General features: G+C 41.1%; 1 protein-coding gene across 2 annotated transcripts in view; it reads left to right on the forward strand.

Annotated features, from left to right (window-relative positions):
* Window positions 1-2,858: 2,858 nt before the first annotated feature.
* Window positions 2,859-27,009, forward strand: part of cpxm2 (carboxypeptidase X (M14 family), member 2) — a 185,581-nt gene continuing 161,430 nt past the window's right edge. The window contains exons 1-2 of one of the 2 annotated variants that reach the window (XM_073027631.1): window positions 2,859-3,649; window positions 4,242-4,343. In XM_073027631.1, coding sequence (XP_072883732.1) covers window positions 3,403-3,649; window positions 4,242-4,343 — 349 coding nt within the window. In that variant the 5' untranslated portion in view covers window positions 2,859-3,402. The remainder of the gene's footprint in view (window positions 3,650-4,241; window positions 4,344-27,009) is intronic. The other variant, XM_073027633.1, reaches the window with a different exon arrangement.

A 27,009-nucleotide genomic window follows, 5' to 3' on the forward strand; every position in this document is an offset into this window, starting at 1 on the left:
GGGAGATGGAGAACAGGCAGTGATGGGCAGAGAGAGAGAAAAAAACAAACAACTAAATATGTCGGAGATGGGGTAAGAAGGGGAGGAGGGGCATTAACAGAAGTTAGAGAAGTCAATGTTCATGCCGTCAGGTTGGAGGCTACCCAGCCGGTATATAAGGTGTTGTTCCTCTAACCTGAGTGTGGCTACTGATGAATGGCCGAATTGTGCTCCTTTGTTTATGGTCTGGGGTGAGTGTTTTGGTCAGCAAGGGTTGTGTGGAAGGATCTGTTTTTGTGCTATCGGACTATGACTCTATGAGGCAATATAGGAACTCAGACCCTAAGTAGCACAGCCATGAATGGTAGAACAATTAAAGTCAAGAATGCATAAGAGGCCAAGTGCAGCTGTCATAGACCATTGCAGGGGAGAAGGGCAACTATCATAGATCATTGTAGGGGGGGGGCAGATATTAACCACGGTGCTACAAGATAGTGGAGGGGTTGGAATTTCAGGATAAGGTTTTTAAGCATGCATCATTGCTCAACTGAAAACCAACGAAGATCAGTATATAAGTTAATATCAAGAATCTGAATACAGTAATCTCTTCTCAGGCAACCTGGTAGCCAGCAAAATACCATTCTAAATCTGCCTGTAACATTTTAAGCAGATGAAAATACTCAATTCTGAGAATATCCTTGTCATTAAACAAATAAGGATTGAAAGAAAATGCTCAGTACAACACAAAGAATATTTTCTGGTAGCAGACACCAGCAAATTCATATTGGGGTTCTGTCCTATCCTAATGTGTATCTACCATTCCAATCATGTGAGGAAAAGTAGCTGAAATAAAAGCTTGATTTTCTCAAAATTGTTCTGTTAGCCATTTTCCAAATCAATCAACAGATGAAAGGACTGTAAGAGAAGTACAGAGTGACGGTAATAGTTTGCACACATCAGCACAATTCATGATAGGCAAGTACTCTTGTAAAGTAGAACCATCCAGGACTGAAGAGTATTGATTTGGATCCCACCGGCTCAGTTTTGTGGTAGAACATCTGTATGTGATAACCAAGCTGATGAGGCTAGGATACAGAAGTAAGCTGCAATAGTCAATGATAGCTGCATGTGATTTACTATGAATCATTTCACTGCCTCATTTTGTCTTAAGAAGAGATCTTGCTTGTGGGAACATGGTTTTAAGCAAACATCCAACCACCAACGCAAACAATCTGATACCAGGTCCAGTTTCCCAAATGAGCTGAAGTGCTTTCTTTACAAAATCATGAACTTCTATTTTGTCATGCAGTGAATAATTCTAGCCTCCAGAATTATGCTTACTCTTAAAGTATAATGCTTTTCAGAAAGAGATATCTGCTTTGTGATGGCTGTTCCCCTGCTGGCCATTGCTAGATGAAGCTTTCAATCGTTCGTCATGAGCTGTGCTATATGACGTAGGTGATCACAGTCTTTCCATGACCACGATTGCTCCGGGCAAATTGTTCTGTAGAAGTGCTTTGCCATTGCCTTCTTCGGGACAGTGTCTTTACAAGTCAGGTGACCCCAGTCGTTATCAATACTCTTCAGAGATTGGCTGCCTGGCACAACCAGGACTTGTGATGTGCACCAGATGCTCATACGACCATCCATCACCTGCTCCCATGGCTTTACGTGACCCCGACCAGGGGGCTAAACAGGTGCTACACCTTGTCCTAGAGTTAGTGGAGGGAAGAAGAGCCTTATAACTTCTTTGCAGACATATCTCCACCCTGCCACTTGGATATAGCTTTATTGTGCATTGAATAAAGGCTGCCATTAACTTATAGAAATGTTGCTTTGTTCATTTCCATGAAATGTGTCTGCTATTTGTTGCCAATTTCTAACTGACTCTGAATGAGTGGCTTGCCAAGGGTATTGTAGGGAGCAAAGAACCCGGATGCCAAACTCGAAAGCAAAGCTAAAGCTCTACATTGCATGAGTGAGCAGAATCAGGCCTCACCGTAATGTGAAAAAAATGTAGAAGCTGGAAGGCCGAACTTAAAAAAGAGAGAAAGAGCTGGAAATACTTAACTGTTCAGGCTGCATCTGTGGAAAGAAAAATAAAGGAACTTTTCAGGTAGAAAACTTTGGTCTTTTATGGTAATCTGGAGATACATGTTCACCACTGTTAATTTTTGAAATGTATTTCAGATTAATTTAATTAACTGATTTCTCAGTTGTCAGGGAGGAATTTGAATTCTTGTCTCGGGGTAATTAGGACAGGCTTCTGGATAGCAAGCCCAGAGTCTGACCACATCCCACAATGTGACCGTAATTAATATCACAATTAGACACAGTAATGATAATTCGGAGCCGGATCCATTTCATGAGCTAAGCCTGTGCCAGAAAAAGACAGTGAGGAAATTAATCTCTGGAGTCTGCTGCTTTCCAAATGTTAACTGCAAGACAGATAAAATAATAAATTTGCATTCTCTGCCGATCTACCATTTTGAGAGCAAAATTGATTTCGTCAACTTGGCACTTTGCGATGCGCAGAATAGAAAATCCAATTCAAAAGATAGTTCAGTTATCCAGTATTGAGACCTCCCTTCCTACTTCAAATAATTGTTGTTGTGTGACAATGATTTACAGTGCAGCACTCGCTACGTTTAAACCTGCCCTCAGCTTATCTGTAGCAGACAGAAAGTGAGAGGGTGTTGTACAACCCCCCCACCCCACCCACCCCCCCACGATCAGGGAACACTCACCCCTTTCGCTCACTGTCTCTACACTCGTGCGAATTGAGACAACTTGGCCACACTTTTGGAAGCCGCTGGCTGCGGGTGCTGCAAGAATCTCGGTTTGAAATTGCCGCTACCTCTGAAAAAAAAATCGCGCAAAACTGTCCTGAAAGCGAGATATCTCGTTTTTCAAATCTTAATTGCACCCGTTCTTTTTTTTTTTCTGGCGCGCTTGTTTCTGGATTTGATACTTTTAGAAGCCACGTTGGCAAGGATCACACTAAATTAAAAACAAAAGATGCTTTATCAGCCTTACGCAACGCACACATGGACCAGCATAAGCAAATTGTTTTATTAGAGGTCTGAGAAGATTAAGAGGCGGTGCCGGTTGCCAACCCTCTTCTAAGGCAATATGCGTTCTGGTGCTGCGTAAAGTGATATGGTTCTGATTACTGTGTTTTCACGGAAATTGTGCAGCTCTCCGCAAAGCTCCGAGATCACCTGCCAATACCCAGCCGAAACTCCCTGCTTGTTGCGTCAAGTCACATGGAGCTACCAAGTCCAAGTCCTGCGTATCGCCCGGCGTGGAAAGTTTGTGAAAGTAAATGAGCGGGAGGGGATCGATAGGCTGCCGGAGGACTGTGCTTGCCCACATTTGTTCTGGTGGAGTCGGTGGTGAGTGCGTTGCCCCCTGCTACAAACAATGTTCCCTCTAACCGGTGGCTATTGCGTCGCAGTTCTGGGGATTTGCTCCTGGGGGTTAGTAACCTTCTTGGATGTTGCCTGTGGGAACCCCGTGGAGGATAATGATTATTACCTGCAAGAGATCATTTCCCGGGAACGACGGTACCGCCCCGAGGAGCGTGGAATCCCGGAGGTTCCCGTGGGGAGGCACCCTAAGCCTAAGGGGAGGGTGAAGAAAGGAAAAGAGAAACCCGCTGGGACGTTAGGTAAGGTGCGGCTCCTAACACAAATACAACGGGTTCGATTCCTAAACATGGTTTAGTGACTGCATACGTTCAGTACAAAATGAATTAAAAGAATGCTCAAATTTTAGAATTACAACGCAGTACTTGAGAATGTTCATGTGAACATTAGAAAGTAAATGTCAGTGTTAGTCATGATATCAAACCACGTGCAGAACTCGTTCAACGTATGGGAAAGAAGTTTTGTAAACAGCGCCGACGGCTTCATTGAAGTTTCCAAGTGTTTCTGTTCGGTTCATTTAGCGTACAGAGCAATAAAACCAAAATATAGGGTATAAAAACGAGTTTCACTGTTTACTGCGCTTAAGACAAGTAGATATTTGTATTCATACAGCGGAAAGACTCTAGTGCATCTTAGCTGAAATGTGTGGTTCTTGAAGGCTTTCGCGGTCTTTTTTGGATTAGTAAATTTGGAGGGAGAGGTCGTGTGAATTTCTTACTGCAATGTTTGAACACTGTTTCTATGCAAGGTGTTGATTACGCGCGGTGAAACTATCCCCTAAAACTATAGTAACTTTGAAAATTGCCATTTAATGTTTTATCATTCACTTTCCAGTTAAAAATGGAAATAAAAAAACTGTGAAAGAGAAGAAGTCCAACAGCAAAACACCAAACTTCAGTCAGGAAAACTACAAGGTGTCAGAAAAAAAGACTGAGAGTAAGTACAAAGTCTTGAATATCACACTCTCTTACCCAGCAACTTCACCAATGGAAGAGATTTCTTAATTTCTATCCACTTCCCAGAGCAGAATTTTGAATATCTGTTAGTTTGTCTGGTCTCATTTCAACTAAGCATATGCAGCAAATTATGGTCAACACTGAGGAAGAATTTGAAATTAATCTTTCTATTCATTTCCCAAAGCAGTGTATTGAATAATTAATAATTTGTTCTGGTCTCATTTCAATTGAGTATTTGCAGCAACTTATAGTCTACACTGAGGAAGAACTTAGAGCCGGTGTAAGATCGCAGATCCTGCACTGGCTACTTGGGCAGAAAGGGATTTGTTTATTGAAGTTGTGCGTGGAATAGGTCCTTCCGGCCTGTGGAGCTGCACTGCCCAGCGATCCCCCAGTTTAATGCTATCCTAATCGCAGGACAATGACCAATTAATCTACTGATGGTATTTCCCTGGGCAGTGGGAGGAAACTGGAACACCCGGAGAAAACACAGAATGTTGCATGGAGAACGTACAAACAGACTCCTTACAGACAGCGGCAGCATTTGCACTGGGGTCACCTGTACTGTAAAGCATTGTACTAGCTACTATGCTACTGTGCTGACGTAGAAACCTTAAATCTTACACTGTGTGTGTTTTCTGTGAAATAAACATCCTGACTTTATTCCCTTGTGTGATCCTACGAGGTTACCGGATGATTTAAGTGCTTGCCATCGTTGAAGTGGTACGCAGCATATGGATTTTTGATGCACCAAAATAGAATAGGAAGCACGTTTGTTGCAGCGGATCACTGAATGCCTGCCCCTGGCCTATGCTGTTTATTCGACAGCGCTCCAACATGCCGTGCCCACTGCAGTACAGTGCCTCTTCCAGTGCAAGTGGCCGGCCGCTCTGACAAAATAGTTTTGACAGCTGGGAAGTCCTGTCCCCAGGCTCCTTATCTGTCAGGGCTGTCACTGCGATTGTATCATAGTGAATGATTTTGACATTTCCAAATATACAAGATCACTCTGGATTTGTAAAGACAATATTTTCAAAATGTTACAGTTCTATAATGACAAAATTAAAAGTAAAATGACTGAACCAGACACACATAAAACAGTAAAATATTTAAATTAACTTAATTAAAATAAACAAAATGATCTTCTGCTTTTCTGCAATATATTTCTTCCATTTGTGATTATGAGACTACTGTACTTGTGCCAACTTAATCTGGAGCAAGTACAGAGGACGGATTCCCCAGCTGGAGTGCTGAGACATCTCTGTAAGTTGATACTGTTCTGGTGGTGCTCCATACACACTGGCATTTGTTCAGGAAGAGCTCATTGACAAGCTTAAGCACAAAAAATTATGCAGATGCCCTTCCTCCTTCCCTTTCTCCCATGGTCCGCTTCACTTCCCTATCAGATTCCGTCTTCTTCAGCCCTTTACCTTTTCCGGCTTTCACCGCGCAGCTTCTCACTTTATCACCCTCCCACCTTCATCTGACACCTGCCAGCTTTAACTTCTTTCCCACCCCCTCCTTCTTATTCTGGCTTCTTCCCCCTTCCTTTCCAGCCCTGATGAAGAGTGTCGGCCCAAAACGTCGACTGTTACTCCTCTCCAAAGATGCTGTTTGACCTGCTGGTTTACTCCAGCATTTTGTGTGTGTTGCTCATTGACGATCTTAACTGCTGGTAAATTCAGGTAGGTCACTGAAGAAGCTGTGCTCAACAGCCTGGTAGCATAGTGAATAGCACAATACAGTACAGGTTTTTTTTTAAGCGAGTCGCACCAGACAGTCAGCCATTCTTGTCTGGCGCGTGGTGTCAGGATTGGTCCCCTTTCGGATTAACCGGGACCCTTGTTTTTTTTTTTTATGAGGCCAAGTGGCTAGCTCCTCTCCTCAACCCGGCATGGATGGAAAGTGTACTCGGGGGTGGCCCAACTTGGCATCGAACTCGGGAGCCTTTGCTCCGGAGTCCGGCACTGATGCCATTGCACCACCCGCCGGCCACAGGTGACCTGGGTTCAATTCCCACTGCTGCTTGTAAGGAGTTGGTATGTTCATCCTACAGTCCAAAGCCACAAGCTTTTTTTAAAATTAGTCATTGTAAAATTGTCCCATGATTAGGGTAGTGATAAAAAATTGGGCAATTGCTGGGTGTTGTGGCTTAAAGGGCTGGATTCTACACGATGTATCTCAATCAATCAATAAATAACAGAAGTATTCTTTCTACTGCAATCCTTAATTATTTTGCCATGTTGCATTTGTAATCATTAATTGTACGGTGCAATTTTTTATGTGATCAGTTTTGGTTTTAAATGAATGAAAGCAATGCAGTAAATTCATGATTGAAATTTGCTATGACGTGTACCAGCACTGTTGGTTCATCTCGCAGAAGCAAATCAATTACTTTGGCTTTGCATTATCAGAAGTATAATTAAACCCAGTTTCAGCAAACTTAGCAAAAATGTCCATGCAGATATTTCAGCTCTGGACAACCTCTTAAGTTGTTTATTGTTGAAAAGGAACCAATTGTTCTATCAGCTGTTTACTGTAGTTAGTTTATTTGTAGATGCCAATGTGCAGAATTTGTTGATTGTGTGTGTGCTTGGCGAGAGTGGAGCTGCCAATTTAGATTGACTGACTGCTTCCATATGGCCTTAAGCCACAGCATTGTTTAACTTAATAAAGTTATAATAGTGAATTTACACAGTGCCAACAACTGTCCAAGCCTTGGAGTCTGCTGTACACTGAAAAATTGTTAGCTTCATAATAAAATTCTTGGTCACTCATTTTACCTGAAGTTTGCAAAGTTTGGAAACAATTTTTGTGGCTGACTGGAATTTGACCAAAATGTTCATGAGAAGAATCTCAAAATTATTAATTATTAAGTGTGTCAGTGCAAGTTTTACTTTGATTGAGCGTTACCTGGAAACAACCTATTTCTATCATGCATATGAACAGAATATTGTAACACTAGATGCAGCGCCAGAATTTGGAACTTGACTGCTCAAGTTGCAGAATACTTTCCCTATGGTTTTCACTATTCAAGTTCTCGTTGTTCATGGGATTACTTTCTGACAATTATCATCACTGTTTCCTCTAAGTCGAGTGGATGTGTGGCCACGCAGTTACTGAAATGCTCCCACACACATAGCCTTCGTTGCCAAGCCGCTGGAATAAAGACACATGAGAAAAAAAAGTTTACAAAATGTGTAAGATTTTCATTGTTGTACTTATTCATCATCACATCGTCATTAAATGCTGTTTTGTATGATGCGGGTGATCATAATTTTCTATCTGTCTTGACCATGATTGTTCTCAGCAGCTTATTTCATTATACTCTTCAGTTAATAAATAAAATTGAAAAGAACGTGATTTTTTCAATCTTCATTCTAAATTTTCATTGTATGCATATTACAAAAGAAAAATATAAAGTGCCACACAGTTTTCAAGCCATGTAAAAATTTCCTGCTTAGAGCAAAGATCAATCCACACAGTTTAAAGTAAAATTAGAGGGAATGCTGGTTATAATTGCCTAATTTGTGATACAGCTAATTTATGTGAAATTAAATTAGCTTAGTTCCAGTGTTCCATGTTGTGGAAAGAAGAAGTGGTTTTTGAACATTGACTTCAAGTTTTTACGATTTGTGATTTGATGACATGGAAAATGCTACAGCTTTCCATGTTGGCTAAGGCTATGGCTCAGTGGTTTTTGAACCAGTAAAAGCTTTGAGCCAGGCAGCTTGGTATTGAGAAGAGCCCACGGTTTTGTTAAGCATTTTGACTGAAGAGCAGCAATCACGTTGCATTTGTTTGAGTATTTTATTGGCAAGTTTTATTTTCACATATGTGATAATAAATTTCTTGGTCTGGTGGGATGATAGTGGAAACAAAACAGAGAATGGTACTTTCATGTCTCCGTTCTGAACTTCAAAATTCAACTATTGTAATTAATTCTGTTATAAAACTCCTCTGGGTGGCAGGTAGAGAAACATCTCTACCAAAGGAGGTGTAAGGTGCTCCTTCTCTCCGCTAGCCTGCAGGTCACCCTTGGGCAAGGTGTAACACCCACTTAGCCTCCTGATCACGGTCACATGAACCCATGGGAGCAGGTGGTGAAAGGTTGTTATGAGCAACTGGTGCATATCACATGTCCTGGTTGTGAGGCTGCTAACACCAGGCAGGCAAACTCTGAAGAGCATTGATAATGGCTGGGGTCACCCATTTTGTAAGGATAATGCCTCGAAAAAGGCAATGGCAAAACACTTAAGCAGAAAATTTGAAAAGAACAATCATGGTCAAAAAGACCATAATCACCCATGTCATATACCACAGCATATAATGATGATGATGATGATAGAGCTCCTACCTCACTTTACCATTGTTCCTAGTGATTTAATTCTGGTGTTACTCAGGGTTATCTATTTAGGTAAATTCTCTCAGGTAAATTACAAGATCTGGAAGCAATGTAGGATTTTGAATGGTCAAATATTGCTGATGTAAATATTAAAATTGATAACATTTTGTTTAATACCTTACTTTTTAAATATTTGTTGTCCCAGTTAGTGCCAGGTAGATTGAAAAGGTGAATTGTTTTGAATGACTTGTGCACTCCAAGTTTATGGTCAGTGGTGAGATGCCCTTGCTCATGATAGCCAAGGAGAAATGACAGTTAACAGTTTCTGTGGATCTCCTGAGTGCAACTACTAAATTTGCTTGGAAATCCCAAACTAGTTGGCATCTACAGAGGAAAATATTGGTGGTTTCTTGCAGAGCTGACTACATTTCTTCTCAAATTGTGGCCCATCTATTTCACCAGGCTCCGATGGCAAACTGTTGACGTGTTTCTTTGGGACTTTTCCATGATAAATATGAACTGTTGGCACAGAAAGCAGAACTTAGAATTGAGATGTGCACGTAAAACTTGTGCTCTTGAACTGAATGAAGATCATAATGAAAGCGGCTGTGTGACTACGTGTGGATATGAGAATGTGCATGCATTAACTGAAACCCTTTGTAACTTTTGTGGTTAAAAACTGTTATTTTTTAGCAGAGTCCCATTTTACTACTGAGTTGATTTTGGATTTGGATCATTTTAAAAAAAAGCACTTTCATATTGACATATAAGTCCTTTGGAATGCATTCAACATCACCGACTAAACATTAATATTTTTCATTTAATTGCTGAACACAAATCTTAACAATCAATGCAAAACTAAAAATTCTGTCTCGGAATATGGCTGTTACTAGAAAAGCTGTTTCCGAAACCTCAGTTGACAGGAGGTATTGGCGCTTTCCTTTGAAGCTTGGTTTGAAAAAAATTAAAACTATCAATAGCCTCTTCAGAGGGTAGTTAGGAGTGAACATTTAGGAGAAGATGCTGGAGTTAAATATAAGTCAAAAATACATTATACTGTTATCAGAACTTCTGTCGGGGTGAACAAAAATGAAAGTGCTTAAAAGTTAGTTATATAAAGATCTCCATCTTATATTTTATTAATTAAATTACTGTATGCAACATAGGCTGATACGGCCAAAACTTAATCTGATTAAGGGGTTGGTTAAATTAGCACATCATTAAACCAAAAGGCCTGCTTTAATAATTAGGAATGTGATTTCACATTTCATGCCAGTTGTGTAATTTAAATTCAGTTAATTAAATAATATAATAATTTAGAAAATCTGGCCTTAGTAACAGTAACCATGAGAATATCAGACTGTTCGGAGAACCCAGTTGGTTCACTAATGCCCTTCAGGGTATAAAATGTGGTATCCTAAAATAATTCGGGTCATCTGTGTCTTCAGTGCAACAACAATGTGGTTTAATGGCCAATAAAGCACCAAATGAGCCTATTAGATATTAACAGTAACATTTAAACAGAAAAACAATGGAATTGGACGAATCAACTAGCATTGATCTAAGCAATGATTTGTAAATATTAAAACGACACCAGGCCATGCTTACAAAGTTCTACTCATTCAGACTCATGTCTAAATTAGTAGAACTGTTCCACAGATTAGACAGCAGCTGCCTGACATAGTTTTACACACAGAATCATAACTTACAGATAACATGCCAAACCTCTGCAACATCTGCCCAGGGTATGTCTGTCTGACATGGAGGACAGACTCACCAGAAGTAATCACGCAGAAGGATGCAGGTAGCAGGGAGTAGCATGGGCTCCTCAACACTATTTCCATGATTAAGAAGTCTAATAAAATATGGGGAAGGGATTCAACTCCAGGTTATCCCCTGACATTTTCACCAGCTGATGAATTAATGCTGCTATGAATTCAGAATCAGAATCATGTTTAATATCACTGGCATATGTCATGAAATTTGTTGTGTTGTGGCGGCAGTACAGCACATAAAAAATCTATAACATACAATCGTCGGTAGGTCGCATCTGGAGTTTCCAGTTGGTGGACGATTTCCCTCCACGCCTCTATGACATATTGACAAGTTACAGCAGGCCTTTGCCTTCTGCTGGGTCAGTTATTTTTAAGAGATCACCAGCTTTTAACCCAGCATGGACAGAGAGCATGCAAGGGAGCCAGCCGGATTCGAACTTGGGACCTCTCGCCCTGAAGTCCAGCGCTGATGCCGCTATGCCACCAGCCAGGCATAACTTACAATAATATATATAAATTACATAAGTAGTGCAAAAAGCAAAAATAATCAGATAGTGTTCATAAACACGAGGAAGTCCAAACAACAAACACAAAATAATGGAGGAAATCAGCAGGCCAGGCAGCATCGATGGAAACGAGTAAACAGTTAACCTTTTGGGCTGAGACCCTTCATTGGGACAGATGAAGGGTGTCGTCAGAAACATCGACTGTTTACGCTTTTCCATTTTCTGCGTGTTGCCAGGTAGTGTTCATGTTGTTTTGTAGCAGCAGTACAATGCAGTACATAATAATAAAAAATCTATAGGTTACAATAAGGAATACGGTGAATTCTGGTTAATTGGGACTCAGTACACTTTGGCCTAATTAAGTGGCTGCCTCAATTAGTTGAAATTTCATAGAAATAGTTAAAAGGTATAAAAAAATCACAGCTATCATTTAACTAAGTAATAATGAAATACAGAACAAATTAGAACACTATCAATACTTCTACAGTATTATAAAGCTGTGTATTCGTTTCTAATAGTTATCGATGGAGGAATTCATTTGCTGTGTTCTTTTGATTTACTATAAATGAGCAAAATCATCACAGACATCTTGTGCAGATAATGGACTGCCTTCAAACAATGCTGTTGACCAATGCATCCTCCATTTTCATTGTCACATTCAAGATGATTGTTGAAACTTTCATAATTCCTAACTTGTTCAAGGAGTGAAATCGTTCCATTTTCACTCCTGGCCATTTCTGGCATCTCTAAGCCTGAATGCTTGAAACTGCAGTGAGCAAAACAGCCCTGAATTGTCTTAGTGCTTATTTCTCGTCCGCTATCAGTGTGAAAAATCACCGCTTTTTAAACGCAAATACACGCAACTGATGTTATTTGAAAACCGATCACTGGAAGCACGGTGCAGTGTCTAACGGCCACACAAGTGCATGTGACTGATGGCACCAGTCTCCTGCCTCACTGCCCCAATTAAAGGAGATGGTGTCCCAAAAGAGCCTGGCTATTTTTTTAATTTAGTTTTTGTTCTTTAAGAGTTGGCCCAAATAAACAGGTGCCTCAATCAACTGATGGCCCAATTAACCAGAATATATATATAATTAACTTTGTAGCGCAGAAAGAAAGCAAAAATAGGAAATAAAATAGTGAGGCATTGTAAATGGGTTCAATGTCTTTTTAGAAATCTGATGGCAGAAGGGAAGAATCTGTTCCTAAAATGTTGAGAGTGTGCCTTCAGGCTCATGTACCTCCTTCTTTAATGGTTGTAATAAGAAGAGAGCACGTCCTGGGTGACAACATCTTGAGTAACAAGGACTCAGAATGTACTCTGAATGGGGAACTTCAATGTCTGTGACAGGGAATTGCAGTAATAGCAAAACGAACGTGATCCCGAATGATCGAGCTGCCAGTTCAGCTCTGCATCAGATGATAAGCAAACCAATGCAAGAAACCAGCTAGATGTTGTTCTCACCTTCTGCAAATAACCATGTCCATGACAGCATGAATTGCAGTGACTGCTGCACACTCCTCGTGCAGACACCGTCTATCGTGTAGTGGAGCATAATGATTGCCCTAAAAGGGATCGGTAGAACAATTGCGCTGCTCAAAACTGGGCACCCAAGAACACACCTTTACTTCATGTTCCCCGGTGATAGTCAGGAAGACTTTGCTGAGAAACGGGAGCTTCTGTCATGTCTTGATTCTAAAGCTTTGCACAATGCCTTCAGGTTTCCCCAACTTTACACGTGTTACAAGTTAACTGTTTTTGAATTTCCTACAAGAATTAGTGAACTCTGAGCTCGCATTGCTGTGCGATTAGCCAAGGTGAGAGAAGAATGTTTTTTTTTTCCTGCCCGATTACTCCACTATTTCTGCTGAGTTTTGTAACTCAATAGAAAAGTGACATTAGTTACTTGATCTTTGGGTCTTGCATTGTACAGTGACTGTGACAGTACACCATGAGTCACTAAACATCTCCAATTAAGGTACGAATGTTTTAATGTAAAGACTGCTTGCCCTTTGCAGATGATTACATATAATAGGTCCTCATGACACAGCATTAAAATGTCCAGAATGATTCCAAATATTCAATTGCTTTTTAAGTAAATGCTGCTAATACAAAAAATATCCAGTGATGAGAGATTTACAGATGGTAATGGATTACTGTAAGTAAAGACATATACAAACCAAAGTAAAAAGTTCAGGAGTATATAATGGCAAACAAATCTGAAGTCTGTGCCATCAGAAGGGTTGTTTATAACATTTAAATGCTGGACAAATTCCTACTGTTTTGATGGAAGACAAGTAAAGAGTGGAAACAATTCAGTTTGATGCTTCACAGAGCTGAATTTTTCTAGCTGCTAGCATGAATATTAGTGTTGGACTGCTTTAAACTAGTCTTGATGCTCCAATTTGGCTTTCAGTGCCTTCCTTGCATTTGGCTGAGCATCTTCGGAGGTCTGAGATACACCTTGGGCAAGGTGCAGCACCTGTTTAGCACCATCCCTTCCCCCAAACAGGGCAATAGGAGGAGGTGGTGGATGGTCAATGAGCAAATGGTGCATATCACAAGTCCTGGTTATGTGACCTCTGACACCAGGTGGACAATCTCTGAAGAGTATTGATAATAGCTGGGCTTACCCATCTTGTAAAGACACTGGCTAGAAGAATGTAATGCCAAACCATTTCTGTAAAAAAAATTGCCAAGAACAATCATGGACCAAGACCATGATCACCCACGTCATATAACATGGCACATAATGATGATGATGATGATCATAGAGGCAAGACAGGGAATGGTTTGGCTGCAGTTCCATGGGTATAGGAGGCATAAACTTGATGGACCGAATAGCCTAATTGGTCAGGAAATTCAGAATGTGTTAATATGACAATTATATTATTAAAGCAGTTATGACACAAATGTATTGCAGGAAACTTTGGGTCTGACTTGTACTGGTGCTTCACCTCTACCATTCATACTTCTCCAACTCCTCTTCAGCCCCCAGTTTGTTAGGACATTCGAATTGAATATTCATCTTTTAGAAATAAGGCCAGAATTTTTATTTCACTGTTCCCTGTGCAGTGCACTCAGCAGGCTAGGCAGTTCACTTTCAGCATGCTGGTAGGCGTAGAATACTTGAAATCTATTCCTTGGGGTAAGTTGAAAAAGAAAGCACATTGTTGTGTTTTGAATCAAAGCCAGCAAAAAAGATGAACTCAGATACTCACAAAGCTCAGTGTTAACAATTTTGATATGTTTATTCATGTGGCAACAATGGTCCCTTAACATGATACAAATAAATATTTGACATACTTAACTGAGATTCTCTGCTCTTTAATGTGCATCAACTTGAGATGTCTTCTGGTTTTCATTCGAAATCATGGCTGAATATTCCTGGGTTATTGAATATGGATGAACCCTCTTGCTCTATTGAACTTCGCAATTAAGGCTCAAACTTAGGTGCAAATCTAGGCATCTATTAAGGCTGCTAACTTCAATTATGGCCTCAATAGATTGGTGTCCTTTTAGAATGGAGATGAGGAGGAATTTATTTAGCCAGAGAGTGGTGAATCTGTGGAATTGATTACCACAGGCGGCTGTGGAGGCCAAGTATATTTCAGGCAGAGGTTAATAGAATCTTGATTAGTTAGGGCGTGAAAGGTTACAGGGAGAAGGCAGGAGATTGAGGCCGAGAGGGAAAATGGATCAAGCATGATAAAATGGTAGAGCAGACTCGATGGGCCAAATGGCCTAATTCTTCTTCTATATCTTACAGTCTTATGGCTGTACTGATGGCAACAAACCATTTGGTATAAATACTTATTGTATCAGAATGTAAGGACCTCTGTTGGCAAGTATATATATATATTTTGGAATCATCTGGTAACAGGCTTGGGATAATTCCCTGTAAAAGCAAAGTAGGCTATTAATATCGAAGGGATCTTCAGACCTGTTTTTGTACTTCCGGCAAGAGTCTCACTAGTTGGGAGCACATATCTACTGGTACTGCACAAATAATTGGCAGTTATGCACATCAATTTTGTAATAAAGAGCTCTAGAGGGGAAAATTCATTGCCAACAGCGTATTGGCAGACAATATTTAGGTTCACACATACAGAATAACCATTCAGATATGATATTGGAGAGTTTCAAACTCAAACAAGATTCATTGATTCCAGACCTGATTGGGAAACTGGGTGTTATGATTTCCTTTAAGTAGAAAAGGTTGAATACAAAACTTTCCTGTTATGTACTGAGTAACCCACTCAAAATGCTGGAAGAACTCAGCAGGTCAGGCAGCATAAATGGAAATGAATAAACAGTCAACATTTTGAGCTGAGACCCTTCATTAGGACGGGAAAGTAAGGGGCAAGATGGTAGGTGGGGGAAGGGGAAGAGGAACAAGGTGGAACGGTGGTAGGTGAAGCCACGTAGGTAGGAAAGTTAAAGAGCTGGAGAGGAAGGAATCTGATAGGAGAGGAGAGTGGACCATAGGAGAAAGGGAAGGAGGAGGGCCACCAGGGGGAGGTGATAGACAGGTGAGAAGACATAAGAGGCCATAATGTGGAATGGAAGAAAAGGAATGGGGGAGGGAAATTGTTTTTTACAGGCAGGAGAAATCGATGTTCATGCCATCAGGTTGGAGGCTATCCTGATGGAATATAAGGTGTTGCTCTGAGCGTGACATACGTGATGCACCATCAATAACTCACTCTGAGACGTAAGAAGCGAGATATCTGCTTTTATTGACTGGAAGAATGAACAACACTACATCTTGGAGAATGAGGCCGGGCATCAGGCCTCAATCGCCTTTATACAGGGGTCTGTGGGAGGAGCCACAGAAACAGTCAGCAGGGGTCTGTGGGAGGAGCCACAGAAACAGTCAGCAGGGGGTCTGTGGGAGGAGCCACAGGAGCAGTCAGCAGGGGGTCTGTGGGAGGAGCCACAGGAGCAGTCCAGACAGGTATATGTAGTTCACCACAATACGTCAGTGATAACAAACCTGATTCTGATTCTGAGAAGCTTGTTCTTTAGACAGTTGTTGGAGACGAGTGCCCTGATGTGGAAAGAAAAGGAAGAAAGATTTTTATTTATGTAATGCTTTTCTCAACTTCAGTATGTCTAAAAGTACTTTATTATGCAGTATGAACACTGTTATAATATCAAAATTGTAAACTCCAAGTTGCGTACAACAACATCCGATAAACATCATTGTGAAAATGACCAAATGTTCTCTTTTTATTAGCTGATGGAAACATGTGGAAAGCATTCTGAACTTGAACCAGAAGCATATCGGAGCAGATTTCTTGCAGGGTGTCTTTGAGTGTCTTTCTTCTCCTCCCCCCCCCCCTTTCTCTCTTCTTCCATTCCCCATTCTGGCTCCTCTCGCACCTCTTCTCTTCTCCTTACCTACCTATCACCTTCCCCCTAGTGCCCCTCCTCCTGCCCTTTCCCCCAGAGTCCACTCTCCCCTCCTATCAGATTCCTTCTTCTTCAGCCATTTACTTTTTCCACCTATCACCTCTCAGCATCTCAATTCACCCTCCTCCCCCACCCACAAACTCTTTTCCTCACAATGCTTTATCTGTCACCTTCTGGCTTGAATTCCTTCCCCCCCCCCTTCTTATTCTGGCTTCTTCCCCCTTTCTTTCTAGTCCTGACGAAGAGTCTCAGCCTGAAAAGCTATCTCTTTTTTCCCTTCCCATAGATGCTGCCTGACCTGCTGAGTTCCTTCAGCATTTTGTGTGTGTTACTTTGAGTCGCTCACTGTTTCCAGGCTCTGTGCATGTCTGACAGTAACCTTGGAACACTGGACACCAATCCTTAACAGGAAGTCACTAAAATCCAAAATTCAAACAGGACAAATGGCAGAAAATGAGTTGTGCTTTCCTTTTTCCGCTACTTTTTCATCAGCCCATCACTATAAGCATGCACATTTTATCCTGTCTCTAGAATGGACAAAGGCCACAACAGTGGCTGGGTGAGTGCCTGGGCTCGTTCCAGCCTCATACGCAGAAATCTGCAGCAATGGGGCCAGAGAGCCAAGGACAGTTCATTACCCAGTGGAGAATTTCCTTTCCTAACAGTACTTGAGGTTTGTGGAATTTTACTTCTGATCTTTATTTTGATGGTCATAGTCCAAGTTAAACATTTTGCTTACTTCACATATTTCAACATAGTGCATACTTTCCATTATTTTGAGGGCCATTATTATGGCTCTGACCAGCGGTTTTTTGATTCAATGAAAATAACTTAAGCTGCTTAAAACCTTTCTTCATAACTGAGCCTGCCAAAGCCTGAAATCCACCCAGCACTTTTCTCTGAAATATTTCCAAAGCACCTATTTCCTTTCCTGTATTAGGGTGACCAATATTGTGGAACTAACCCCGTTATTGTTCTCATCTAGTGCTCTGAAGACTGAACCTGATTTGCCTCAATTATAAAAACAAATCCGACTGTGAACTTTGTCCACGATATCTTTAATTTCTTGCACGTTTGTCTGTGTTACCTGTTTTTATATGAAGGATTAACATTTCTTTTTCACCTCCTTTTCTCTCATTCTTCCGTTTTACTGTGTTTTAAAAATATTTTTGCATGTGTTTTTAATTCCTGATTTTGGGAAGTCAATGGCTCAGCTCAGGACTGGATATCGGCAACCAGTGCTACACTGTTTGTTCCTGCCACATAATGGCTGTACGTCTGCCCACTCCTTGGCTTGCTTGCAACTGCAGGAATCTGCAAGGAATGACTTTGGAGCAAGTTATTCAAGGACACGCTGCCATATGGTAAAGTGCATCTGACTGTCAACCGGAATGACATTACTTGTGCTGCAAAAATTAGAAGATCTTACTCAGGAGACGCCGGACAGCCAGCAAACAAACATTAGTGAAGGTCGCCTTAGCATTTTCTTAAGCACCAAATCCATGGTTGCGATCAGTTACTGAGACTTCTCAGTGATCAATGATGGCTTACTTAAACAGCGTACTGAACTGTTAGCAGGTGCTGCTGCCTAGCTCCATCATTGAGCTTATCTTCTGCTGAGCCTGACGAACAATTGAACCGCTTTGAGATGGAATCGTATATCCCTAAGTTATGGGAGAGAAAGAACACTTTGAAAGTTAACATGATAGAGAAATATTTCCACTATTTTCTATCATCAGCCTAGTAAAAGAGGTCACACACTGTAACAATAAATATTTTAAATGGTTCCCTCACCGTTCATTAACTTTGGAATACCACTCGCATTTGAATTATTTTCACAGAGCCGCATAAAAGAGCAAGCCAGATGGACTTTACAAGCAATGAGCATCTGATTGGAAGCCGTGGATGTGCTTTGTTCTTTTAGCCATGGGAATTTTGCTGGTAGAAGTCAGGCAGATGAGCTCCTGACATTGTGGCGGTTATCTATCGTGTCGGACGATGACAGCAAGCCTATGTGGGAGAATTTTTAAAGTGGAAAAGCCATTACACTGGTTGCAGTTCCACACACTCAACCTCAGAAGTCCAGGTCTAGCAGTAGGAACAAGCCTGTCAAACTGGGGTCTCCCCTGGTTGCAGTGGATGTGTATGAGGTGTTCTGTACATTGTCATGCTCTTCACTCTCCACAGAATGTTGCAGCACCGTCTTCTTGGCTGTTGGATCTCACTGTAGATCTCATCCGCCCAGTCTGCCAGAGCTGACTTCGCATGCTAGGATAGGCGTGTCCCTGTTTCACTGGCGTATGAGGTTGCCACCTACCCTCACCTGGTTTAGCCCGACGTGGTTTACCAGAATGTGGCCACTTTTGCATACTTGGAACCACAAGTGAGAGCTGAGTGTCCAGTGGGGACCAATGGTGAGTCAACTGCCCCGGAATGGACACAGCAAGCCTCTTCACCTGAGAGCCTAACACAGAAACGTTATATATCCTCAGACACAACTGCACAAGTAGAAATGGAATAAGTGAAGGAGGTCTGGAAACCACCTGGCTAATCGACTCTATCACATGTAGAAGGTGTCATCACAGCCACGATTAACACACTCATTGGCCCAGGCAGTCTCATGGGAAAGAGGAAAAAGTGAGGGAAAATATATACCTGCAGTAGATTCCAAAAACTTCTTTGGAAATTCCCCTCTGATGACTGTGACAATGAAACTAAGATCCAAGAGACTAAGACAATGATTAAACCTAACTACAAATTTACTTTTCATAAAGTGTTCAATTGAATTTTTGTAGTGAATGAAAGCTATTAGGCTACTCTATAGGACAAGGATAAATATTTTCTGGCATTCCTGTCCCAATCTTCACATTAACTCTTTGTATACATGCTATTCAAAGGTTCATTTTATTATCAAAGTATGTATGCAGAATCTAATTCAATTCAAACAGCCTGCTTTATCCCTTAATTTAATACCCTCTTTTACATCTCTCCTAAAACTCTACTCTATGTCTCTATTGAAAATAACCAGCTTAATTCCAATCAAAAGCCCAAAGGTTTCATATCTTACATTTTTGCACATTTTCTAAGCCATTTTAGTATAATCTGTGCTTGTTCCATTCCCAACAGAAGCATAAAGGCAGGCTACATTCTTAGTACAACTCTGCTTCCAATCTACATTGGTATTCATGAGGGTTTGCCTTAATGCCGAAATTTAAGATTAGATCACCTGATCAGGTAAATTCAGGGCATAACACTTGTTGTGAAGGTCCCCATTAAGAAACTTGTTGCCAAGATACCTGGCAAAAGTAGCCTTTAGTACTAGTGAACCATTCTATCATGTTCCAGTTACCCACACTGCATTTAGAGAGTCACAGATAAATATAGTAGATTCAAAGCTGTGGGGTTCGTGCTGCTTTCTGTTGATTCAAGGGAGGCACTGAGCATAGTGGGCAATAGGCACATAGTGCTCAGGCACTCTCAGGCTGTGGTAGCTGTCATCATCATTGACAGGTGATGGCAACTTAAGCTGCTCAAACCTTTTTTCATAGCAGAGCCCACCAAAGTCTGGGATCAGTAAATTTATGGAAGTATGGCTGGTCTTTCCCAGCCCTGAGATTGGAAGTTCACATGTATGTTCCTATTGTCATGACCTCAGCCCCCTCCTTTGTGAGAATCGCAAGAGAGAGAGAGAGAGCCTTACGGTTTGGAATGTGGGCTGGTCGCTCAACAAGACAAAAGCCTCGGACATAGCCATTGTCTTGGGAGACACCTTTGTGGGATAAGGAACTGGCCTACGTGCAAAATCTCAGGGCAATGTGAGATGGGTGATGGGGGAAGGATTGCCTCGCCCCCCCCCCCCCCACCCTGATGGACATCTACAACCCTGCCAGTCCAGATAAAAGGTGGGCTGCCGAGGCGGGGCGCCAGACGCACCAGAAGACGCGCTTGAGATCCTGTGACAGCATTTTGATAGCGACAGCCGGTGGTGGGGTTCGTGTGCGTCTTTTCCTTGCCGGGGATTGGCGACCCCACAACGGAAGAACGGCTTAGCTACAGGGGAGGCCACAGATGAGCGTTCATTCCCCCAACGAGGCTTCGACAAACCGAACTCCTCCAGGTTGGAAAACCTGTCGGGTAACTCTTTCATCCCCCCCTCTCTCTCTGTCTAACAAAAGTGCACCAACGTGACACCACAACGACGGCAACGGGTGGAACTGCAGTGACCGCAAAAAGACTTCTAAATATCCAGTAAACAATATATACATTACCCCTAGACAACGATAGAGCTTATTTCTGATTGATTATTACTATACCTGTGCTTTAGATTGAGTTGTGACGATGTATATGATCTGAATGTTTTGTATTAACCATACGTTTGTGCCCCTTTATAAATAAAAACGTTTGAAAATAGTAGCATCAGGCTTCGGTGGACCCATCTATCTTTGCTGGAAAATTACCCAGTTACTGGGGAACGTAACACTATCAACATCAATATATAGTCCTTCTGAATTAAATTCAATAAAAATTTATTATCAAAGTACATATATGTTACCATATACAACCCTGAGATTCATTTTCTTGCAGGCATTCTCAATAATTCCATGGAATAATAATCATAACAAAATCAACGGGTGTTCAATTAGTGTGCAAAAGACAATAAATTGTGCAAATACAAAAAAAAACCCAATAAATAAATATTGAAAACATGAGATGAAGAGTCCTTGAAAGTTGAGTCCATAGTTTGTGGGAACATTTAAATGACAGGCCAAGTGAAATTGAGTGAAGTCATCCCCTTTGGTTCAAGAGCCTGATGGGTGAGGGGTAGTAACTGTTCATGAACCTGATGGTGTGAGTCCTGAAGCACCTGTATCTTCTTCCTGATGACAGCTGTAAGACGAGAGCTGGCAGGTGAGGGTCCCTGAAGATGGATGCTGATTTCTTGTGACACAGCTCCGTGTAGATGTGCTCACTGGTGGGGAAGGCTTTACCCATGATGGACTGGGCCGTATCCATTAACTTTGTAGGATCTTCCATTCAAAGACATAGGTGTTTCCATCCAGGCTGTGGAGCAACCAGTCAATATATTCTCCGTCACACATCTATCGAAGTTTGTCAAAGTTTTAGATGTCATGCCAAATCTTGCAGACTTTGAAGGAGGCAGAGGCGCAGCTGTCCTTCATAATTGCGCTTAAGTGCAAGGTCCAGTACAGGTGCTCCGAGATAATAGCACTAAGGAATTTAAAGTAGATGACCTTCTTAACTGGAAATGTATTGACCTGAAATGTAGTTGAACCAACCTCATAAGTTCTATGGTTGCAACAGTAGATCTGAGACTGCTCTTGCACCTTAACTCCCCCCATTTTTTTCCTTTTAACTAACTATGCCTGGAGAGTTTACGGGACTACTATCCATTTATCTGCACGATTACAGCTCAGGCCGATTAACGCAATGCAAGACAAAGCTCCTTTCCTTAACACCCCATCCACCAGTTTAATTGTTTACTCCTTCTAACATCATTGGTGGCTACAGGAATATTATGTGTAAGATCCAATTCAGCAAATGGCCATATCTCCTTCGTCAGCACTTATAATCTTGGTCACACACAAGGATAAGGGTAGCATGATTAGAAAAGAGTTTCTCTTTGCTGAAATCTTCTGCCATAACAAAATGAATTATTTGCTATCATCTTAATTCTGCTCAACGTTACATTGATTATGTTTACCTTTCTATACTCAGTGGACATTTCACTAGGTGCCTCCTGTGCCTGATAAAGTAGTACTGAATGTGTGATCATGGTTTTCTACTGCTGTAACCCATCCGCTACGAGGTTCAAAGTGTTGTGCGCTCAGAGATGCTCTTCCGCACATCACTGTTGTTTCACATGGTTACCTGAGTTCCTGTCAGCTTGAACCAGTCTGGCCATTCTCCTCTGACCTCTCTCATTAACAATGTGTTTTTGCCCACAGAACTGCTGCTCAATGAACGTTTTGTTTTTTGCACCATTCCCTAGAGACTTGTGTGTGAAAATCCCAGGAGATCAGCAGTTTCTGAGATACTAAACCACCCTCTCTGGCACTAACAATCATTCCACTGTCAAAGTCACAGAGATCACATTTCTTCCCCATCCTGACGTTTGGTCTGAACAACAGATGAAGCTCTCAGCCGTGTCTGCATGCTTTTATGCATTGAGTTGCTGCCATGTGATTGGCTGACTAGATATTTACATTAACAAGCAGGTGTGTCGAATAAAGTGCCCACTGAAGGCGTATTTTAATTTGTTAACCGTTTTTGACTTCCATTCCCTGGCTTAAAATGTTGTCAGCTGATTTATTTCACAGTCTTTAGAAATAACTGGTAAGTCTAAGATGCTCAAGGAAGTTTCATGAACACAATTTCTTGTAGAAGCATTTCACTCTAGTCGAACAATATCCTATGGTTATTTGGATAATGTTGGAGGAAGGATGGGAAAATCATTTAAACATATGGCTGCATATTTTTAACACAGCGTTCATAAATCACAGAAATATTTTACTGTTGTTCAAGTTTCCAGTGGAGATTATGCTCGCCTCCAACCACAATATTTTTTCATTTTGCAAAACTCCCTTTTATTGCATAAAACACTAAGCCAAGTAAATTTAATAGTGAGGAAAATAAGTTAACAAAAAGTGCAGTTAATGGAAATGGGAAATAAAAGCAGAAAGTACTAGAAATACTTGGTTCATCAAGTGGCATCTGTGTAAAGAAACAGACTTTATGTTGCAATGTACTACAGCTGCAAAACAACAAATTTCACAACATATATCAGTGATAATAAACCTGATTCTGATTTTCAGTCAAAGGTGTGAGAGGGGGCTTTTGACTTGAAATGTCAATTCTATTTTTCTTTACACAGATGCTACCTATAAGTAATTTGACTTTTCAATGATCTTTTTCACAAGAGGAAAGAAATCAAGTGAGGTGTGAAATGAGCAATTTATTTACATTGATGAATGTTAATATGATACAAGGATATATAGTAGATTTTGGTTAATTGGACTATCAGTTAATCAGGGTAGCCACATATTTGGGACAACTCTTAAAAAACAAAAAAATGATCAAGAAAATAACCAGGACTTCCTTCGTTTATTTAGGACACTATGCCACTTAATTGGGACAAGTGATGTTGCCAAACAGTTTCTAACTACGTAGTGTCAGATGCATGCGTGAGTGGCTGTTAGATATATGTACTGTGCTTAGAGCGAATAGTTTCTAAATAGCATCAGTTGTGTATGCTTGTGTTAAAAAGCAGTGATTTTTGTCACTGATAGTTGGAGAGTAATAAGCAGTATGACAATTCAACATTGTTTTGCTCACTGCAGTTTCAGTCATTCAGACTTTGCAATGCCAGGGACAGTCAGAACTGTAAATGAAATGATTTCACTACTTTAACAAGTTAGGAACTACCAAGAGTTTGAAGATATCAGCAATCATCTTGAATGTTACAATGCAAATGAACACTTGGAGGATGTCAATAACATTATATGAAGGGAGTCCATTACCTGCACTAGGTGTCTGTGCTAATTTTGTCCATTTACAGTTAATCAAAAATCTGTCTAACTATTTGGAATTAATACATAGTTTTTATAATACTGTAGTAGTATTGACAATGTTCTAATTTGTTCTGTATTTCATTTAAATGCATAATTTGTTGCTCAGTTAAGCAATAGTGTATCTTTTTTTATAGCCTTTTAACTATTTCCATGAAACTTTGGCTAATTGTGACAGCCGCTTAATTGGGTCAAGACATATTGGGCCCAAAGTGTCCCAGTTAATCAGAATCCTCTGTATATTAGAAGTATCAATGAAAGTGTGATTGCACAGTTAAATGGAAAAGTATAGGAATTGGAAAAGAGTGAATATTCAGTTGGTTTCTCTGGAAATGTTTCTCTATTATCAGGAACAAGAGAGAATCTACAGATGCTGGAAACCCAAACAAAACACACATAAAATGCTGAAGAAAGTTAGCAGGCCAGGAGCATCTATGTAAAACAGTACAGTTGAAGTGTCAAACCTTGGCCTGAAATGTCGACTGTTTACTCTTTTCCATAGATGCTGCCTGGCCTGCTGAGCTCCTCCAGCATTTTGTGCTGTTATCAGGCATTGCTTTCTAATTCGCCCAGAGGGTGGTGGATATGTGGAATGCTCTGCCCCAGAAGGCAGTGGAAGCCAAGTCTCTGGATGCTTTCAAGAGAGAGTTAGATAGAGCTCTTATAGATAGCGGGGTCAACGGATATGGGGAGAGGGCAGGAACGGGGTACTGATTGTGGATGATCAACCATGATCACAGTGAATGGCGGTGCTGGCTAGAAGGGCCGATGGCCTACTCCTGCACCTACTGTCTATTGTCTATCCCAGTTTTTGCCCATATCCATGTAAGGATGCCATTCTAGAACTCGATACTGCAACCTGTGACCTTGTTTCACCTCTCCCATTTTAATGGCAAGAGGTGCTCTTAAATGGTATTGTGGACTTCTTGGTTGATGGCTCCTTTCTGTTAAAGCTGCAGAATTCTATAGGGAGTGGCAAGGGATATGTTGGCGGACATTTTGCAGGTTTGAAGTCTTCCGTGGAAACAAGTCGTTGCCGTGCAAGAGTGCGTAAGCAGGCAGTCCCCTTTGAAGCACAGCATGACTGGGAGATTGAGCAAAGGTCATGGACATTGATACTAGCTGCTGCTAGGTGGAGGGGTAAGGGGCAGACGCATCACCCTGTGACAACATCTGAAGATGTTCAAAGAGCAATTCCATTGCATAGTGAACAATGCAGAAACATTTATTAAAGACATTACAGTGGGAGATGTGAAAACAATCCAATTAATCAGGGAAAGTTAACATAAAGTTTTGCAAGGACTTATTTGCAGAAATAACTGGCACTGTGAATAAAGGGAACCAGTTTATTTAATAATCTTCAATTTCCAGAAAACATGTGTTAAAAGATCCCAAGAATATTTATTGCAATGTATAAAAGTTTATGGGGTAAGAGGCAAGGATAAAAGGCTGGCTGGCTGACACAAACATATCTTTTTTCTATTGGCAAGATGTGATGAGTGGTTTGTCACAGATCAGTGCTAGGTCCTTAACTCTTTACAATTGATATAAATGACAACTCAAAGAAACGAACTAATGGTTTCTAACAACAACACAGACAAAATGCTGGTGGAACACAGCAGGCCAGGCAGCATCTATAGGGAGAAGCGCTGTCGACGTTTCGGGCCGAGACCCTTCGTCAGGACTAACTGAAAGGAAAGATACTAAGAGATTTGAAAGTAGTGGGGGGAGGGGGAAATGCAAAATGATAGGAGAAGACTGGGGGTGGGATGAAGCTAAGAGCTGGAAAGGTGATTGGCGAAAGTGATACAGAGCTGGAGAAGGGAAAGGATCATGGGACGGGAGGCCTAGGGAGAAAGAAAGGGGGAGAGGGGGAGCACCAGAGGGAGATGGAGAACAGGCAGAGTGATGGGCAGAGAGAGAGAAAAAAAGCAACAAACAACTAAATATGTCAGGGATGGGGTAAGAAGGGGAGGAGGGGCATTACCGGAAGTTAGAGAAGTTAATGTTCATGCCATCAGGTTGGAGGCTACCCAGCCGGTATATAAGGTGTTGTTCCTCCAACCTGAGTTTGGATTCATTTTGACAATAGAGGAGGCCATGGATAGACATATCGGAATGGGACGTGGAATTAAAATGTGTGGCCACTGGGAGATCCTGCATTTTCTGGTGGACCGAGCATAGGTGTTCAGCGAAACACATTTTGTGTGTGTTTTTTGAATTCCCAGCATCTGCAGATTTCCTCATGTTTGCTCGTTAATGGTTTCTAAATTTGCTAATGACACAAAGGTAGATAAGCTCTGAAGAGGATATAATACGGCAAAAGAAAGGTAGGTTCAGTGACGGTGAAGATCACCAAATGGAGTATAATAGATTAAAATGTGAAACTGTCCACTTGATCAGATCAGAGTGAAAATAAGCATTTCAAATGGTGAGATACAGTATTATCAACCTCTGAGGTGCCGAGGGGTCTGAGTGTCCTTGATTCAAACATTAATAGAATATTCAGTTACTGTATACAGTGTAAGACTATATTTGAAATATTTTATGCCATATTGATTTCCTTATTTGAGGAAGGATGTCTCTGCATTGGGAGCAGTAAACAGTAGTCTGCCTCAGCTAATACCTGGAATGGGCCGGTTGTCTTTTGAGGAAAGAATGGAATGGCTAGACTTGTATCTAGTGATGATTGGAAAATTGCTAGGTGTGTTAGATTGAAATGTATAAATGCTTTTGGAGAATGTATATCTTAAGGTTTCTCTAATTTCTCCTTGCAAGCTTGCTTCCTGTTCTTCCACCTTGCAAAGGAATGGGTTAATTACTCAGTCCAGAATTTCCAGTTCGTTCAAATCTTTGAATTGATTCTGAAAATCCTTCTTCTGTGACTGCAGGTGTAAGCAGTACTCTTGCAAATCACTGTCTGTGAAAGAGAGTGCCGTACTGTCCATGCAGGGAAACTGTGATAACATTCTTATCCAATGTTTTGCTTATATATTTCCAATTTTCCAATAAAAGTGG

This window comes from Hemitrygon akajei, chromosome 23 (genome assembly GCF_048418815.1).
Source record: "Hemitrygon akajei chromosome 23, sHemAka1.3, whole genome shotgun sequence".
NCBI lineage: Eukaryota > Metazoa > Chordata > Chondrichthyes > Myliobatiformes > Dasyatidae > Hemitrygon > Hemitrygon akajei.